General features: G+C 43.1%; 1 protein-coding gene across 6 annotated transcripts in view; it reads left to right on the top strand.

Annotated features, from left to right (window-relative positions):
• Positions 1-18,550, top strand: part of DGKI (diacylglycerol kinase iota) — a 284,192-nt gene that overhangs the window by 210,967 nt on the left and 54,675 nt on the right. For 5 of the 6 annotated variants that reach the window (XM_037878871.2, XM_037878878.2, XM_037878861.2 and 2 more), the window contains 5 exons: positions 222-266; positions 6,450-6,519; positions 8,199-8,239; positions 10,041-10,168; positions 10,606-10,731. In XM_037878871.2, the coding sequence (XP_037734799.1) occupies positions 222-266; positions 6,450-6,519; positions 8,199-8,239; positions 10,041-10,168; positions 10,606-10,731 (410 nt within the window). The remainder of the gene's footprint in view (positions 1-221; positions 267-6,449; positions 6,520-8,198; positions 8,240-10,040; positions 10,169-10,605; positions 10,732-18,550) is intronic. The other variant, XM_043541175.1, reaches the window with a different exon arrangement.

The raw sequence follows: 18,550 nt of genomic DNA, 5'->3' as shown, positions 1-18,550 counted from the left end.
AAGTGAGCACAAAAGAGTTGCAAACATGATGAAAGCTAATACTCTAAAAAATGTGAATAAATAGTTGCAAAATTCTTGTGTGTTTTTTACCCTGTTCTTGGGTGGAGTTGCACACGCTAAATAAATAAATTGGGTGGAGTTAGTGCAGGCATCTCTTGTGTGGAGTTTGTAAATTGGTTTTGGATTCATTGTCATTGCCATTTCTTTTATTCTCACATTAGGACCTGCAGTCGGTAACTTCTTCTATGCAGAGAGTTCACTACCAGGTAAAATATGAAGAGCACGTCTTGTTTTAATTCTTTAAGAAGTAGAGAAAAGTTAGTCTCAGCAAGGAGTTAATATGATGTTTGAATTCAGATTACACTCCCCTGATATGAAGCTGGACTTTGAATAGAGGGTGTATCTTAGGTTAGCCTTAAATTACCATGTATCCCAAAGTTTGAGATGAGTTTCTGTATCCTCGCAAGACAGCCCCTTCTCTTGCAAACCCTGGATTATGGAACTGGTCTCAAAATTATTTTGGGTTGGCACAACATCATAATGAAGGTTGTACTGCAACACCATTGCATTTTTTCTCAAATTAGTGGTTTGAAGAGTTTGTCCCATAGGACAAATGGCTAAACCTGAATAGATACTCTCACTTTTTCTGATAAATGGAACAATAATATAATATCTCACACAGCCAGTAGCCTGAAATAATACAGTATGTCAGTGAGATTAAAAACAGAAATCCTGGAACATTCATAACCACTGCGCCACACAGATCAGAATGTGCATCTATCCCAGCTTTAAATTGATTCACACAGATACATTTTACAAGCTGGTTGTCTAAATTGTGCATGCAAATCTTTCTTTTGCCCATAAAACAGAATTCTGTGCAGCATGGTTTCCATTGGTATTTGCAATTTAGAAGGCCAGTTTTGAAAATTAGGCCTCCAGTATGTATTTCTTAACTACGTTGTCATATGCGATAAATGGGGTACTGTGCCCGGGGTATTTTATCTGGTTCTGTATTAGGAAATGCTCTCTTGGAATTAATCATTCTGTCCACTGTACCACCTTAAAATTGAAAACAGGGATTTGAATAGAATATATCACTGGGACTGCCATATGAGACCATTATGGTTTAGGAACAGATTATTTTTTGAGGATCAGTGATTAGCTGGGTGACATAGACTCCAGTTAGACACAATCCCCAACATATGGCTTGAGCCCTGGTAGATACTAATAGAAAATGTACCTTTGGAAAAAAATGATTTTGAAAGTTCTTTTTTGAATGGTTGTGTATTGGTTCTGTTGTTCCCCTTCCAATTTCAACATCATACTGTTGATATTTGTGTCAGCCACTTCCAAGTATTGAGCATAAGAGCATTATACATTAGACAATAAAATGGTGAGAATTATTCCATTCAGCTCATTATAGAAGAGTACATATCCAGAATTACCCTGACTGGCTGCTGGCTGCTTCACACAAAGGGAACAGCTGGACATAAAACGCTGGACTACGTGTGTGTGTATATGCAGGCACAAACTAGAGTAGCCAAAGTGTGAAATGTCAGAGATCATCCTCCCTGCAGCACTGAGGTAGCTCTAACTGTAGTTATCAGCTCCGTATAAATGAATCACCTAACTGGCCCTGGAAGTGCAAGTCAGCTTGAAACCTCTATCAATACTTTATGATGTTTCATTTTGAATGGAACTGCCTTTATGTTTTGTCTTCTGTGCTTGTTTATCCTTGATTGTTCCGGCATCTGTGTATTCTCAGTGGGTTCTTGCTACAAACTGTCTTGTTAGGTTAATTTGGGGGCTGTTCCATATTTTGTTGGCAACCAACTATAAATTATGGAAAGGAAGAGAAATCAGGGCAAGAGCAGGAGTAAAGTGCTTCAGCTGATAGAATTGTCTTCATATCTCACTAATAAGGTTTCACAGGCACTTTTAAATCTTATAAACATTTACATTTCTCTCTTGGGCTTCCTCTGCAGTTGGAAATGAGAAGAGTCAGCATAAACTCTATCAGTGAGCTTGCTGCAAATTCAAAAATTGGTGCAAGATTCTTTTTCATTCTGTTTGTTCCTCAGATATGTTTAATGCATACTCATATGAGTGATACCTGCCCATCTGGGTTTAGCTTCTGAGGCAGGCCTGACCTCAGTGAAGTAATGGAGGAAGCACATGCAGATTTCTGATTTGAGTTTCCACCTGGCAATGTTATCCTTTCCACTGCATCTTCTGATAGGGTCCAGGGATCTGTCCCCATGTCTGCTTCAGTTTGTCCTCAGCCCATCTACCCCTCTGATACACATCAATAACCTTAGATTCTTCCTCATTTTCATCCCCTGCTTCTTTTACTCTAGTCCTCACCCTATAGAAGGGTAAGTAGTAGTATATACACACACACACACACACACACACACACTAGTAAATCCAAAAAAATCATCTAGGCCATAGTTTCCCTCAATAAGTTCTAGACACACAGCATACCCACTCACTCACACAAACAAATAAACTCTATAAACCAGGCATACTATTTCTCTGACAAGCTGAGATGGAAGAAAGATGGTTATTGTTACCCCTATTTCCAGTTACTTGCGAGGCACTCGGAAGGGTAAGAACTGAGTCAGTCCTGCTAGCCACAGATGTCAGGTTCCAGGGAGCTTTACGTTTCCATGGGTTTCAAACCTGATGCTTAGACCGCTAAGCCAAGTCTTCGCATAAGTATGCACATAAACAGAGTGGGGAGTTTCTGCTTTCCTTCTCCTCATGTCTCTTCAAGGACTTATGTGTACAGTTGTATTCAAACATAGGGCGGTGGATGCAAGAAAGGAAATGTATGGTGACCAAAGACAAAAGGAGGGACGACAGATAAGCACTGGCAATAAATGAATGCAGGACTTAGAGACCAGTAAAATGCAAATTTGGGAGTGAATTGAGACAACTTTACTTTCTGGGGAGTAGAGGTGGGTATAGGTAATATGTGTAAGAAGTTTTTCATCAAGTGAAACTTGTGAACCTGTAGCAACTCAGGCAAGAGTTTGCTCCTCGGACCCGAGCAAACTGCCATATCTTTGAGTGCACCGAAACATTGTATAAGTTGTCTGGAGCAGCCTTTTCCTTTTCCTCATGGATAGTCAGGAAAGGAAGCCAATAATAGGTAGCACAAATCAAGCCCAGAGGCAGAAGCTAATAAGATGAATCTTACAAAAGCTGGTAGGCTGCCAAGGAAAGTTGTTAACAACTTGCAGTTGCCTCGTGCCAAACTAATATGCATCCACCTGGCTGAGAAACAAAAGACACGGTCCATCAAAACATTAAACACTAATCATGGGAACAGCTTATTGTAAACAATGCCTAGAGAGTGCAAGCACTCTGCTGACCAAGAATAACAGGGAATGTGTGTATGTGTACAGTACTGGAATAACCCTATTAAATATCCAAGTGTTGAGGAAGCATCTAATGCCTTTAGATAAATGAAGAAGCAGTGCATGATACCCACTAACATATGGAAATGTGACTTGTGATTTGATCAACCAGAAGTTTAATTTATCTAGAGTTTAGCTGAAAGTAAAACCTCATTCAGGTCACTCTGAGATTTTCCCTAGGAATTTACAAACAAACCAACAAATTCCTGAGCATCCTGATTTGCACAGCTCTGCAACCTAGGGGAATGGAGAGATGAAACATCATTTCCCTTCCCCCTAGATTCTTTGGTTTCTTCCAAATTTTGTTCAATGCTTGGATATCAGCATGACAGAAATATTTCAGGTAGATGGAAAACAAATAATCATTTGCAAAGCAGGAAAAACAAAACTATCCACAGGGGAATAAATGTTATTTCCACATTTCTAAATGATACAAATATTGGCAAGTAAATCCACAAAAATTAAAAACTGTTAAATAAACAAAGTACTTTACAGTATCTGTATTAAAGCTCCAAATGTCTTATTTGTGCACAATAAAGTGAAACGGTCCATTATGTTACCTTCTATACCTAATATAGCTCCCCTCTTGTGTATTAAGCAGCCTCATTCTCCTCCTCCAAATAAGATGCACATTTTCAATAGTGAAGGTAATTAATCACTGGTAATTACCCTTACCTAGGGGTATGATGTATTCTCCATCATCTGAAGTCTTTAAATCAAGGTTGTCTTTCTAAAAAATTTACTTTAGCTCAGTATTTCCCAAATGGTGGGTCATGGGGAGGTTGGAGATGGGTTGGGCCCAGTGTGGAGATGGGGTCTTGGGGAGGTGGTGGTGGTGGAGAGTGAGCCTGCCCCACACTCACCCTGCAGCAGCAGCTCCTGTCCCGTGGGGCTGGGCCTACCCTCCTGCTCTGGGCATTGCAACCTGGCATGCAGGGTTACAGTGCCACCCACTCAAATTTGGCCCAGCTGCTCCTCCATCATGGCAGAGTGGTGGCTGGGCCAAACCTGAGTGGCGCTATAGTCTCATGCACCCGGTTGCAATGCCCAGAGCCAGAAGCTTGTCCCAGCCGTGTGGGACAGGAGCTGCCACTATGGGGTGAGTGTGGGGTGTGCTCACTCTCCTATCCCCACTCCAGCGCCTTTCCTCTGCACTGGGCCCGCAGTAGGGTTGCAGTACTAGGGTGGAAGGTGCTTCTGTGAGAGGTCAGTACCCCTTTGGCAGGGCAAGGAGGAGGATGTAGTGGTGGCAGAGGAGGAGAAGGATGCTGGCCTGATTTTGGGCCCACAAATTTGGACCGTGAGTGGGTCACAAAAAAAGACAAGATGTAGATGGTGGGTGGCCTTCCTGAAACGTCTGGGAACTGCTGCTCTAGCTCAAATAGAAGTTAAAGATTTGATGTAAGAACTGCTTGGTGAAATTCTGTGGGCTGTTTTGCAGGTCAGACTAGAACATCATAATGGTCCCTCCTGTCTTTATAGTCTGTGACGCTCTAACTTGCTTTCTGGTGCTGGATCTTTAAACAAAAACTAATTGAAACAAAACGAAACTATCAGCATGCTCTGGTTTCCATGTAAAACAATTGTTTCTCAAATGGAGCCTTTCCTCCCCTTTGTGCTGTTACCTGTCCCCATTCCCTGCACCCTGGCGTGTACCCACTGTAGTCTGTTGTCCTTATTCATCGTGCATTCTAATTGAGGACCAGATTCTGCCCTGATTTACACTCCATGCAACCCTATTGGACATCTCTGCTCTAGATGTAAATCAGAGCAGAATTTGGCCCTAAATGTACAGAAATGTGCGAGTTCACTTATGACCAATTGGACCGGGTCATCTCTGGTAGTGGCATTGGCAGGCTTTGAGAGGAATCTTTCTTCAGCCAGAAGGATGGTTGTGTTAGTGCAGTGGTTCCAGACTAGGGGCATCACTTGTTCAGGGAATGCCCCTGGCAGGCCAGGCCAGTTTGTTTACCTGCCGCGTCTGCAGGTTTGGCCGATCGCAGCTCCCAGTGGCCGTGGTTCGCCGTTCTCAGCCAATGGGGGCTGCGGGAAGCGGCGTGGGCCAAGGGACGTGCTGGCCGCCCTTCCTGCAGCCCCCATTGGCCTGGAGCGGCGAACCGCAGCCAGTGGGAGTCGCGATCGGCCGAACCTGTGGACCCGGCAGGTAAACAAACTGGCCTGGCCTGCCAGGGGCTTTCCCTGAACAAGTGGCGCCCCTAGTTTGGGAACCACTATGTTAGTGGATTATTGTTATTTGTTCAAATGACAGTGGTACCCAAAAGTGCGAATGTTTCCAAACACAGAGGAAGACACAGTCCGCAACCTAATGAGCATACAGACTAGAAATATGAAGATAGATGGAGGGAAGGACAGAACGTACAAGCATTGTGATCAGGATGAAGACAGGTGTATAATGGCATGTCTACACTGCAAAAAATAAAGTATGGTATTAACCTGCGTTATCTAACTGGGGTTAAAATAGCAGTGAATTTGGGTTTTAATTCAGATTAGCACTTGAGTTCAACCCCATGCTACCCTACAGGATTCCACTCAAACTCTGAACCGGACTTAAAAGCTGAGTTGCTGTGTCTTCACTCCTATTTTAACCCATGTTAGCTAACCTGATTAAGAACACATCTATTTCTGCAGTGTAGACATATCCTTACTGACATGTTTGTTTGTCTCCTGTGTCTGTTTTTAGACCCCTCCCTTCTCAATATTCATCATCGTCTCCACCACTGTAAATGATTAATTCCCATGTGACATAGTAGGCGACTTAGCTAGTTTTGGTACTGGGCTTTTGAGACCTTTGAGCTGAAGGGAGTGGATACCAAAGGATATGATTGGTGTTGGCAAAGAAGATGGCTTTGCACGCAGGAACTGACAGCTAGAAAAGTGGGACTAAGTTAATTAGCTTTTACCTTTAGGGTAAAGTCAGCAAAGAAAAATAAATGGGTAAATAATTCAGTTTTAGACAAAAGAGTTTTTTTTTTTTTTTTAAATGTTCTTTCCCTCCCCTGCACCCAGGATCAGGAAGGTTCCTTCCCCCGAGTACTTTCTGTTCAGAGGCTCTCTCCTAGATGGTGCTTCCTAGATGGTAAGTGTATCTGCCTCTGGCACTATGATCAGGTCTTGTCATTGAAACACATTGAGAGACTACTATTTCCAAAATTATGAGCGTAAAGGCCCGGTGCTGCCCTTTGCTGTGCTAGGCAGGAGAAGGAGAAGGGTGCCTCTTCTTGCCTTCTCAGAAGTAGAGCAAGACCTTTCTCTTGTGTGTGGCTAGAGGCCTGGCTGACTAGTGTGCCTGCTGTGGCCAGATCAACACAGCCCGTGGCAACCCACAGCAGCGAGCTTCCCAGCCCAGGCTGACAGACTACTGCGCTAAAAATATCTGCGTAGACAGTGCTTTTAAGTTGCAGCTCAGGCTCCGAAGCACACCGGCATCCCTAGGCTTTGGAGCCAAACTCCAGCCAAAGCTGCAACCCCTACGCAGCTGTTTTTAGTATGGTAGAGCAAGCCCAAGTCTGTCGACCTGGGCTAGGAGGCTCGCTGCCATGGGCTGTGTAGATGCACTCTCCTCATCGGCTGCTCTTTTTGAAAGAAACAACATGGTTGTTCCTGGCCGTACTTTGACCCCAGTATGGCTGCATCTGTTCATAGCAGGCCTTTGAAATTGCCTTTGAAGACAAGTTTTGTTGTTGTTGGTTTTGGTTCATTTTTGGCCTTTTGGGATTTCAACTTTCCTCTGCAATGTTGAAAATTAAAACCCAGCAGCAAAATGCTACTGCATAAAAACCTCAAAGTGAAACCAGCAAGTCTGTAGTTTCATTGCCCAGAGTAAGTGCCATACATAAGGTAAACAGATAGCACAGATGGTGAGAAACTATGTAGACAGTTCAGATGCTTTCAATTTTAATAATCTAAGCTGCTTTTCATAAATAGAACTGGGGAAAATAATACCAGATAATTTACTCAATAATTTCCCCCTTTTTTTCTCTTTACCTTTGCCATGAACGGACTGCAATTTTCTTGAATTTATTTTCAATTCAAAATTATTAGCCAATTATTTGATCTGCAGCTTGTTCACAAGCATTTTGATTTATTTGATATAAAAAATTGAGCTGATATGGTTGGACACATATATCGTATGGGCTTTTTTTTTGTTCCCTGAATGAAAGGCAACTCTTTGTTTTAGGTTTCAGTTTGTAATAAGAGGAAATCATACCAGAAATTTGCTTTCCATACCTTTTGCATTATTTTCCTAAAATTTGCTGTTTCAGTGAAGATTCCTGCCAATAAAATCATTTGCTGGAAACGTTAGCAGAAAGTGGGGGGGAACAAGGGCAGATATGTATATAGTCAGAACAAAGAAATTGTTTAGCAGTATCTACTGAGCACCATTAACAACACAGGGAAAGACTTTTACTTGTCTCCTTTGTAGAGTGCTTTGAGATCTACGGCTGAAAAGCACTATATAAGAGCTGTGATATTATTATTTTTATTATTATAAAATATATTAAACTTCACAATGACCCTTAAAGTTCACTCCGTGTGTGTGATATTGTTTGTGATTGGATTTTTTAATAAAATACCATGACCTTTGTTTTGTTAAACTCTGCCTTTAAAATCGTCACATTAGTCCTCATGAAAAGCTGGCACGACTCCTCTAGTTGCCTTTACCCAAGGGCTGAATTTAGTCCAATCTACAGTGTGGATTCAGTTTTGCTCAGATCTTTTTCTTTAACACAGCTCTGCTGTTTCCCTTTCTTGCAGCAACTTCTGCTGATCGTTTTTACCGCATTGACAGATCTCAGGTAAATTTCCATCCATTTACTGTTTCTATAGATCTTTTTAAAGCATTGTCAGATACAGCTTAAAATGAATTATCTGTATTTGTTCCTGTGTGTCTTAAAGTTCTGCTGATGCCTCACGAAAAACTGAAATATATTTTGGGCCAGATTCTCAGCTGGTGTAAATTGACATAGCTCTACTGAAGTCAGTGAAGATTTATACCCACTGAAGATCTGCCCTTCTATCTACAAGCAATTTAATGTTCAAATAGTTTTCTCCATTCTTCTTCCTTATCCTCTATTTCTAAGGACCTATGTGTGCAAACAGAATATTTATCAGTTTATCCTCTGCTGTTTATAACAAACCTGAAAACCTAGTCTTCTGTGAATGACATTCGATAGCTGTGGAACTTACGATGTTACAAATTGCGAATTATGATCAGAGCTGTATAAAATGCTCACAAAGAAACAGAAAACAATTATCAAACTCCACTGGTTTCAGGTTTTATTTCCAATTTGAGAGTGAGAATAATTTATGACCCTGGACTTAGTTTTTAATCAGGTTGGACCAGTTAATGGTTTTGCATCACAATCATGCAACTGTAAAACACTGGGCAGGTGTGTCTTTGTCCCTCTTCTGGACCATGTCAAAAAGTCTCTTGAGTCTCCTACTGTCTCCAGGTTGATGGAGATGGTCCTGTAGCTTGAGCCGTGGAGGATCATGCTTGTAGACCAGAGGGTCCCAGCTTCAATTGCTGTGGATCATCTGAGAAGGGGTGTCTTTACACAAGTTGCTGTTTTGACAAAATGCCAGGTGACTGCTTGGATGAGGTTTTACTTTAAGGTTTGGAGAACCTGAAAACTCACAAGCAAGGTGAAGTAGATGAAATAAAATGTTGGCTTGAACCTCTAGGGATGTGAACCTACCAAGTTTTGCATAGCTTTCATTATGATGCTATAGATGCCCTTGGGTTTGCTCTCTCCCTCCTCCCCCATGTCTCTTTGGGGCTGAAAGTGAGGATCCATGATGTTTCCACTGAGCACAGGATTGCAAATTTACTCTCCCTCACACTCACATTGAACTTCCCAGAACGGTAAAGGGGTGGGGATTATTGAACCTTCTTCTATATCTCTGAGGAACTGGAAGGAGTGGGACAGTGGTAATGGAGATGCAACCCCCACAAACAAACAAACAAACAAACAAACAAGGCACAAAAGAAATAAAATGGCTTGGGAGAGTCCCACCAGTCTCTGAAATGTTCTTCTGTGCCAAGGTCAGTTCTGACTTTCTGGGCAGCCCTCAATCCTGAACACTGGAAGGAGTGTCTAGCCACAAATGTCAGTGTCAGCGGACTCTGTGGATCTTTCAGTTGTCTATCGGGAGGTGTTTCTCAGTTGTTGGTGGAACGTAGAATAGAGACCAATGGAGACAAGGTGGAACCAGACTTGTAAGCATTGTTGCGGAATTGATACTTGCTGCAGGTGGAGGGGGAAATCCTGCAGGCAGTGCCGACTCTAGGCACCAGCAAAACAAGCAGGTGCTTGGGGCGGAACATTTCTAGGGGCGGTACACCTGGAGGAGGAGGCGGGACCGGGGATTTGGGGAAAGGGTTGGGAAGGGGCAGAGTTGGAGCAGAGCCGGTGGTGGGGGAGCACGAAAAAAAAGCGGGGGCGGCCAAAATTTTTTTTGCTTGGGGTGGCAAAAATCCTAGAGCTGGCCCTGCCTGCAGGATGGGCCAATTTTCACCTAGCTTTCTGATAGTCAGTTTGGCCTCCTGACAGATTGCTGGTGACTCATTATTGACTCTCTGTCTCATTCTAAAAGGAACATTTGCACTTTGTGACGGAAATTTCGCAGGACGAGATTTTTATCCTGGACCCAGAGCTGGTGATATCACAGCAGGTGGGGACGCCGCCGGGAATGCCTGATCTGGTAGTGGAGCAGGCCTCTGGGTAAGCACTTCCTTTCCCAGGCTGGGCTCTGGCCTTTGCAGCTTTTCTAGGTGTGGGCACTTCCCTTCCTGCGCTCCGACAGTAGGAAGAGGAAAAGGCAGATATTAAAGTAAGGAGTTGAGTGAACAGATCCATTGATCAAATTACAAACTCTTTCTCTATGGGGCTGAGGTTCAGATACTGGTACATGGGGTCTTAAATTGACCTGTGAACCTGGGAGTTACAATGAAGTGTCTCCATTTCCCCTTGTTCTGTTGGCTGATCAATATATGCTCACACTGAATTAAACCCCACACTCACTCCTCCCAATGAGCTGTGTAGGGCTACTCCAGCTAGAAAAGTACTGCAAATGAATGAGTATAAGGGAGCTTCAAACTGGAGAGTGAAAAGCAGCCTCTGAGGAATTCATCTCTTTCTCTTCCTTCCTTGTGTTTTAGAATATCGGATCGGTGGAACCCTGCAGTCCGAAAGCGGATGCTGAGCGACAGTGGCCTTGGCAAGATTTCCCCGCACTACGAGGTACCTGACAAACAAAAGGACGCCAGCCAGACACACATGCTGCAGTAAGAGCCCTCTGCATTTCTCTGCTTGATGCTGCACCATCACCATCATGACTGACAATTTTTAGTTGGTCTTTTAAAATGTAGTGGGTTATAGTGACAGAATGAAATGGAGTCTTTCTGTCTTTTTTCCCCCCACTTCTCCCTTCTGCTTCATCCTCTTTCTGTGTCAGTTGCTTTTCCTTTCCTTTCTTTCTCCAGCTTTCAGTCTCCCATAGTCTTAAAAACATTGGTCCAGATTTCCAAAAGTGAGTAGTGATTTTGGATATGTCAAATTTTGGCTGCAAAACAGGAGGCACCTTAAAGGTCCTGGTTTTCAGAACAAGCTGAATGTTCAACCTCTGCCAAAAGACTCCTTCAAGGTGTGTCACGTTGATCACCCAAAATGGAGGCACCCCAAATCACTAGTCATTTTGAAAATATAGGCCACAGCTTCCAAGAGTTCAGAGCCAAGGTTAGCATTTTGGGGCAGCCCTGTTAGAGAAAATTTTGCTGTCCCACTTCCACAATGTAACAGATTCCTATCCACCATGATCACACCATGATGTTCAGGGCCAGTTTAAGGCTTTGGGGAGGGTCAGTGAGATGATTCTTTGGCTACACCCCAGACTTAATTGACTCATATTACATAAAAGGTGTGTATTTGCATGTGCATGTATCTTTCATTTTCTCCACCCTCTCCAATTTTTGCAGAAGTGGAGCTCAACTGCTTGTTCCTGTTGGTTGAAATTTTCAAACACTAATGAAGGGATTTAGACACACAACTCCCATTGAAACTAAAATGGGAGGAGGGTTGCAGAATTCCCTTGTTGGTTCTGAAAATCTCAGCTTTTTACTGTAGCAACTGATTTAGATTGGTTTACATCAATTCTCCTTTACATTTCCAGTTACCCGCAATCTGGGGGGAAGGGTGAGGAGAGGGGAAGAAAGGCCAGGTCTGCCTGAGGAAAGAGCAATTACATATACAGATCACACAGACTCTGCCTTGTCATGGGGAAGATTTTGGTTCAGTTCTTGGCCTTGATCTTGTGCTCCCCAGAATGATAGGGACTGTGAATATTGCAGGGGGAAAGCTAAACAGCTCTGAAGAGTCTGCAGTTTTCCCCAGGCCAGAATGTAGGGCCTTAAACTTGGGGCATGTGAAGCAGAAAGAAATTAGAATGATGTAATGTAATCCCTGGCCAAGTGGAATAAAGGTAATTAGGTGTGAAAAATGTTCTGACAGCTGTGAGGACAGATTTTGTTTAAAGTGATGTGTAAAGAAACATTTGCATAGATACAACAATGATGTTTATTAGAGAGATTCATTTATTGCAGGTACAGCTGGTCGTGCCGCCTATCGTTAAGGTTACCTGATACTTATAGGACCCTGTGTTAAGTGGCTTAGAACATTGTCACAGTTTAACTGTTTGGGCTGGAATTTTCCGTAACAGGAGTTTGCCTCAGATTTTTTTTTTTTTTTTAAAAAGTTCCAGCTAAAACAGTTCAGCTGTTTCCGAGACTGGGGAAGATTAGGGGAAAGTACTTTGTTTTGCCTGTTTTTACAAAAAAATCTTACAACTGTTTCATTGAGACCACTCTAGCTTTGGATCAGGGACTTGAAATTTAGTCATCCTGGTTCCAGAGATGTGCCTTTTGCCATTTCCATGAAAATTCACTCAAATTTGGCCACCTTATAAACCTCTGGAAAATTTTCATACATGCTCAGTAGAGACTTGTTAGAGTCTAGCAGCTAAATTATCCGAAGATTCTGGCCATACTGAACATGCTTCAATGCATGACCTTTCCTGTGATTGCTATTCCTGGCGGGAGTAGTGGCACTGCAGTACCACGCATAAAGAACTTAGAGCTGGGAGATTGTCCTGTGCTCTGAATGCTTCTGCTGCTTACATCCAGGCAGTGAGGAAGAGAAGGAAACATCCACACTAGACAGCAGATGAGTGAGAAATGGTGGAAGCAGAGGGATCAGGTTTCAGGAACTGGAAGGGGGTGGACCAGAGGAGACAGGGGTTAGGAGCTGGTAGTGGGTGGGAGCGTATATCGGCACAGAGAGGGAGGGAGCAGGAACAAAAGGGGATGGAGGTGATGGATGGGAGCAGAATGGGTGGGGAAGGAGCCAGTGTGTGGGCTGGATAGGAACAGAAGGGGGAAGGAAGAAGGAGCCTGGGTGGGTGCATAGGAGCAGAGTGGGACGGAGATAGGCTCGGGTTACAGGGTCAGAAGGTTCCATAACCACTAGAGAACCCTCTCTCTAGAACCTGGAATTACATTACATGGTCACGTACAATTTTGCCCTGCTTTATTCAGTGTACAGGATGCAGCTGCTCTAGCAAGAAATCAGGATTGTGTAGTGAAGGGCAACTGTTGTCTGCAGGACCTCCAAATTAGCGGGCACTTTTGACAATTTTGGTCTTAAACTCTCTGGGCCTATGTTCACCAGCTGTAAAATGAGCCTGTCTCCCGGTTACTGTGCTAATGTTTTAGCAATCAGTCCTTTCTACTCCTCAGCACTGGCCACAAACAACTCTTCCATATCAAGGGGTAGGGAGAAAGGGAGTAGGGGAAAACCTTGAAATATCATTAATCAGATGCCATCTGAAAATAAACTCACGTGAAGCTCACTTAATTAAAAACAAGGGGGTAATTAATTTTCTCTAACAAAGACCCCTGCCTAGGAACCATTAAAATCAAATCTCTTTCCCCTCCAAGGGCTTAAGAGTAGGATCAGTGCCAAGCGCTGTAATTATTTTCAGATTCTCTCTCTATAGATCTTTTCACTCAGATTGGAGAGACTCAAGGCATCTCTTTGTTTACATACTTTGTCTTTTCAACTGTCCCTGCATTTTCAAAAAGGCTGACAGCATTTTAAAGGGTGGTATATATTTATTCCATGGACACTCCAAACAGCTGTCAGCCGTACTCCTTCTGGATGTGGTCTGCTCTCATGATCTAAGATGAGTCTGTCCAGGTCAGTACTTGAAAAAGAGACCTCCAAGGAAAACCCAGAGTACTGCAGAAAATGGCACTGGTGAATCAGCTGAAGGCACTTTTTCTTCCTCCAGAGCGAATGCTGGTCCAATGCCCTAGTATGGTGCTAAGGGATATTGTGCTGTACAGCTGGAGGTGTTGTACGGTATTGCTGATGAGAGGTAAAACATGGCCTCTGATCACTTGTAGCTATTAAAAGATCTGATGGAACTTCATGCAAGACACGAGGTATCCCCTGTATTCTGTAAATTTTCCTCTTTGGGTAGTTGTGTTCTGGCTTGCTAAAATTCTTCCTGTAGTTACATTTGAAACAATGGTTTTCTGAATGAATAAACTCCATGTTCTGTTGAGAGGGTTGGGCTGGAGAAATGCTCTGCCCATGGGGGGAGTGGGGGAGGGACGAGCTTGATCCTGCAATGTGCTGAACACTGGCCTCAGTCTGGCAAAGCACATAATTAGGTGCTTAACTTTAAGCACATAAGCTGTCTCATTGAAGTAATTGCTTGTCATCTGATCAAATGCTTCTTAGCAGTCCTTGGCTGGACATACGATAGGATGTGAAAGACTATGCACCAAACAAGGATGTTACTTTATCCCCACCTCCTAACTCCAAAACCACCTTTGAGCTGCCAGTTCTCATTAGTAAGAGCTGGATTTAGGCATGCTCTCTTGAAATGTGTGTCTCGGTGGGTTCATGAAGACCATCTGTGGAATGCAGAGGTGATGTGCTTGTTCTCTGGCAGCATAGCAATGTGAGGAATTCAAAATATTTACTGAAATCATTAGAGCATTGTCTGCTGGTCTGTCATCAGGGAACATTCATGTCTATTCGCTTAAACCTTCAGGCCACAGGATGGTTACCCTATTCCAGAGGTGGCCAAACCCACTGACCCTCCGAGCCGCATACAGTAATTTTCATAAGTTCTAGAGCCAAGCGCACCTGCCAGGGCTCGGGGCTTCTTCCCCACTCCTGCTGAAGCCCCAAGCCCCGGCAGGCGCCTCCCACAGGGCTGAAGCTCTGAGACATCCCCCTCCCCATTGCAGGGCAGAAGCCCTGAGCTCCCCCTGCCCCAGTCTGATAGGTGGAGAATGGGGGAGGGGTGTGTGGGGCTCTGTGAGCTGCACTTTAACTGTAAAAGAGCCGAGCCATAGTTGGGCCACCCCTGCCATATTAGGGGCTGCAGGTGAGGAAAAAAAGAGTGTTGAAAAGGGAAGATGTGAACTGTAACCAGTACTTGATAGAGGTTGGCGATACGCTGAATGAAAGAACCTCTAAGCCAAACTCCTTCATCTTCAGTCCCCTGGAAAGGGTAATTAATAGCAACTTGTCTAACATCTACCCAGCTGTAATGGCATTGTGTGTCCAGAGCTGTTAGATGTGATATCTGAGTAAAGTACATGGCTCGTGAAGGGTAGGAGAAGGTTGGCCAGCACACCATCTGGTTAAGTTGTACAGAAGAAGAAAAATGCCTACAGGGGCTTGAAGATGGCAGCAACACTTCACAATAAGTGGACATTAATTAGCCAGTAATATCACACAGCCACTGCTTTATGAGGCAATAATAATTGAGTGCCCGAGTGGGGAGAAAAAGGAGGCTGGAGGTCAAGTGCTTTATGACAACCAAAGGAATTGGCTCATTGCTGAGGAAATCAGAGTGGCAGTACAAATGTTACAAGGGTTTTTTAAAAGAAAATTGTGTGTAGCACAAGGTGAGAGGAGCATCAGGCAAGTGAGTTTGGATGTGAAAAGAGAGAGAAATGTTTGTGCAGTGACAGGATTATGAAAATGTAAAGAGGCCATGTGCAGTTTGAAAATGTGTGGTGCAAGCTGCTAGTGATGAGTGCACCTGAGGAGGTCCGGAGGTTTGCTTTGGATAAACATTTAAAACTTCAGATGTTTCACTATGCTTCTTACTTTTGAAAAACTGAGCATGAAACATCATAAAACTCATTCCCAAATACCTCCAAATAGTCTGTCTGGTAGTATTTCAGCACCACACACTAAAAGGTTTGTTTGGTTCAGATTCTGTTTAAACTCTGGGTGCTGATTTAAGGATTGAGTGGGATATTCTTATTTTATCGAAGCAGTTTACTCACCCCTAGAAACCGCTTTTCCAGGCCTGTTTAAGATCATAGACATGTATTTGTGAGTGTAGTCATGGCTTTCAACCCAGTCACATTTAGAGGGTGACACACACAAATTCAACCTGTCACCCACTCACCCACATATACTTTCTCATGTAAAATGTAATTTAAAAACAATAGCATGATGAAATGGAATTTCTCCCTCCCTCCCTCTCTTTCTCTCTCTCTGCTTCTCCCTTCTACTTCATCCTCTTTTTCCATCTGTTGGTCTTCTCTTTCTTTCTCTTGCATTGCCCTCTACTCTTAACAAGATAGCTTATAAGGGACCACTCTCATTACCCTAATGTGGCATATGAGGAAGGCCTACATTTTAGCATCTTTCCCAAGAGAACCAAGGAAGGGAAGGGAGAGAGATTAAAAGGTGTATTGGTGTATTCTTCACTGCATCCAAACACAGCTGGTTTTCTACTCGGAAGCAGGAATTCTGCCTGGCCTTATTTTTCTTGAATAGTTCTATGTACCATGAAACAATGGAAATCAGAGACAGTCCCAGCACTATATGAATGGAATTTCAGAAGTTTCACTGTATGCCTTCAAAGAAGGCTTATAGACTGAGAAATAATAGCAAGGCTTTACAAGAATTTTTGAATATTTGGCTAAATACAATGGTATAAAATAATCTCTTCTTCCATTGTGATCCCTATGTTTGCAAAATCAAAGCCTTGGCAGAAGTTGCCAGAATCTTTATGATGTTGTCTTCTGTACTGATTTCAGTAAATATATATATATATATATATATATATATATATATATATATATATATAATGTTTTTTTTCTTAGTACAGTAAACTGTGTATAAGAGCAATCCTCATACTGCAGTACTGGAGGTAGATGTCTCTGGATAAAAGGGGCCACTCCTCAGGGAAACTTGGTCTCTTTGCACTTTGACTGCAGAAAGAAGTATGGTTTCTGGACTCCCTCTCAGCTTTTTGTGCTGCTTTTCAGGATGCTGCAGCCCATAGGATTTCAGGAGTTTCTTAATGGCAGCTGCTGCAGCTATCTGTGTCTGATACTCTGGTATGCTGATTTCAGTGTCCAATTATTGTAAAATTTTCCTGGAAAAAATGCCTGTTGCTTCTGCTACTATTTACAAAGCTTACCCCAAGGTCAGTGGGGAAGGCACATGATAAACGGGCCGATCCAGAATTCTGCCTCAAAAGAGGCATGATAACAAATGTGTCTGGACTGCTTTGGTCAGTTACTTGCAGGCCAGTTTTGAACCAGTCCTCTCCAACTTTGGCATTTCTGCACACCTAATCCCTCTTCAGCTTCTCCAGAGTGGTGTCCCTGTTTTGGCTTATTCTTGTGCCCCTCAGAGCCACATCAAATTCCTTCACACCATATGATTCAAGATCTCCTTTAATCACCACCATGGTGAATAAAACGCAATCCAGGGCATGGCTGAGAACTAAAGGCACCTCATGTGGACAACTGAGCAGAAAAAGGAACACCATTTTGAAGGGAAAAGCTTCACAGATTGGGAACCGAGTGGGAAGGAAGGGCACCAAACCACATCTTTGCCTAGGACTGGCTCTGACCATACCCCTTTTATTTTAAAATTGTTTTTGATTTTCATGAAATCAGTTCAGATCTCAAACTTGGTAGTTTGGCTCTGTCAGCAAGGAAACCCCCCATGAGGACCAACTTGAAACAAACAGACCTTTGGCTGTTTGGGCATCCGGGAGCTGTAATTCCCTGTCTGCTCCCATTCAGCCCCCATTTCTGGGAGGAAGACATGACAGGAATAACCAGTCAGAACTCAGGATTCTGAAAGGCTCAGAGTTAGCTTAGACATTCTCCTGCTGTCTTGTAGTGAGCACTGGTTGCATGAAGATCATGGTGTTGTCTTCTGGCGACATAGAACTAAGAAAACAGAAAATGCCGCGGCACAAATTCATCTCGCAACACAGACAGTGGCAACAACCACCAGTGATGTACATCATGGTATATCTTATTGGATACAAGAGAGCTCTTCCCAGCAGAGGTTCTGAGGCATCAGCCAGTATAAACTTTTAGGAGCTTTTACTGGCCCTTTGTCCCTAGTGAGTGACTGAGTCTGTGAAATGAGCAGAAAGATCACAGATGCTGCAGAAAACACTCAAGTTAATCACTTGTTCCCAAGAAATGGGTGAGCCTTTGGCACCACCTGTCAGTACAGTGTCAGGGTCTTGACTTATCTAATCAGGACTGGCATTTAGAGAAATCATTTTTTGACTTAACAGAGTAAAATTTCCATGAAAGTAATTGAGACCCAATATATATGGAGTCCCACATCATCATTTTGACAGACTTTTTCCAGCAATAACTGAACTTTAAATCAGTCTTGTGCCACCTCTTCTGCTGTTAATAAATGTGGTTAAAAAGGAAATGAAAGTGTCTTTTTCGTTTGCATAGACACAAACCTATTTGCATAAAAGATTGCAAGACAAGTTATGTTTGTTTTTTTCCTCTGGAAGTAGGTCTTCTGCCTCCTGCTGTTTAGGGACTGAGGTCCTAAGGGGTTGTAATGAAAGCTGCTGGATCTGACAAGACTATCTGTGTTTCTGGCCCTTCAGTGTATGATGGAAATACAGTGTATTCTGTATACTGTTAAATATAGTATTTCCCACCATCCCTACTTCTAAGCAGGGGTGAAAGTAATATTAAATTCTTACCAGTCCGGGGGCTGGCTCCGGTTCCCGTAAAGGGC

Source organism: Chelonia mydas, chromosome 1 (assembly GCF_015237465.2).
Source record: "Chelonia mydas isolate rCheMyd1 chromosome 1, rCheMyd1.pri.v2, whole genome shotgun sequence".
NCBI classification, from domain to species: Eukaryota; Metazoa; Chordata; order Testudines; family Cheloniidae; genus Chelonia; species Chelonia mydas.
Note: the sequence above shows the minus strand (reverse complement) of the source record. Positions and strands in the feature narration are given on the sequence as shown.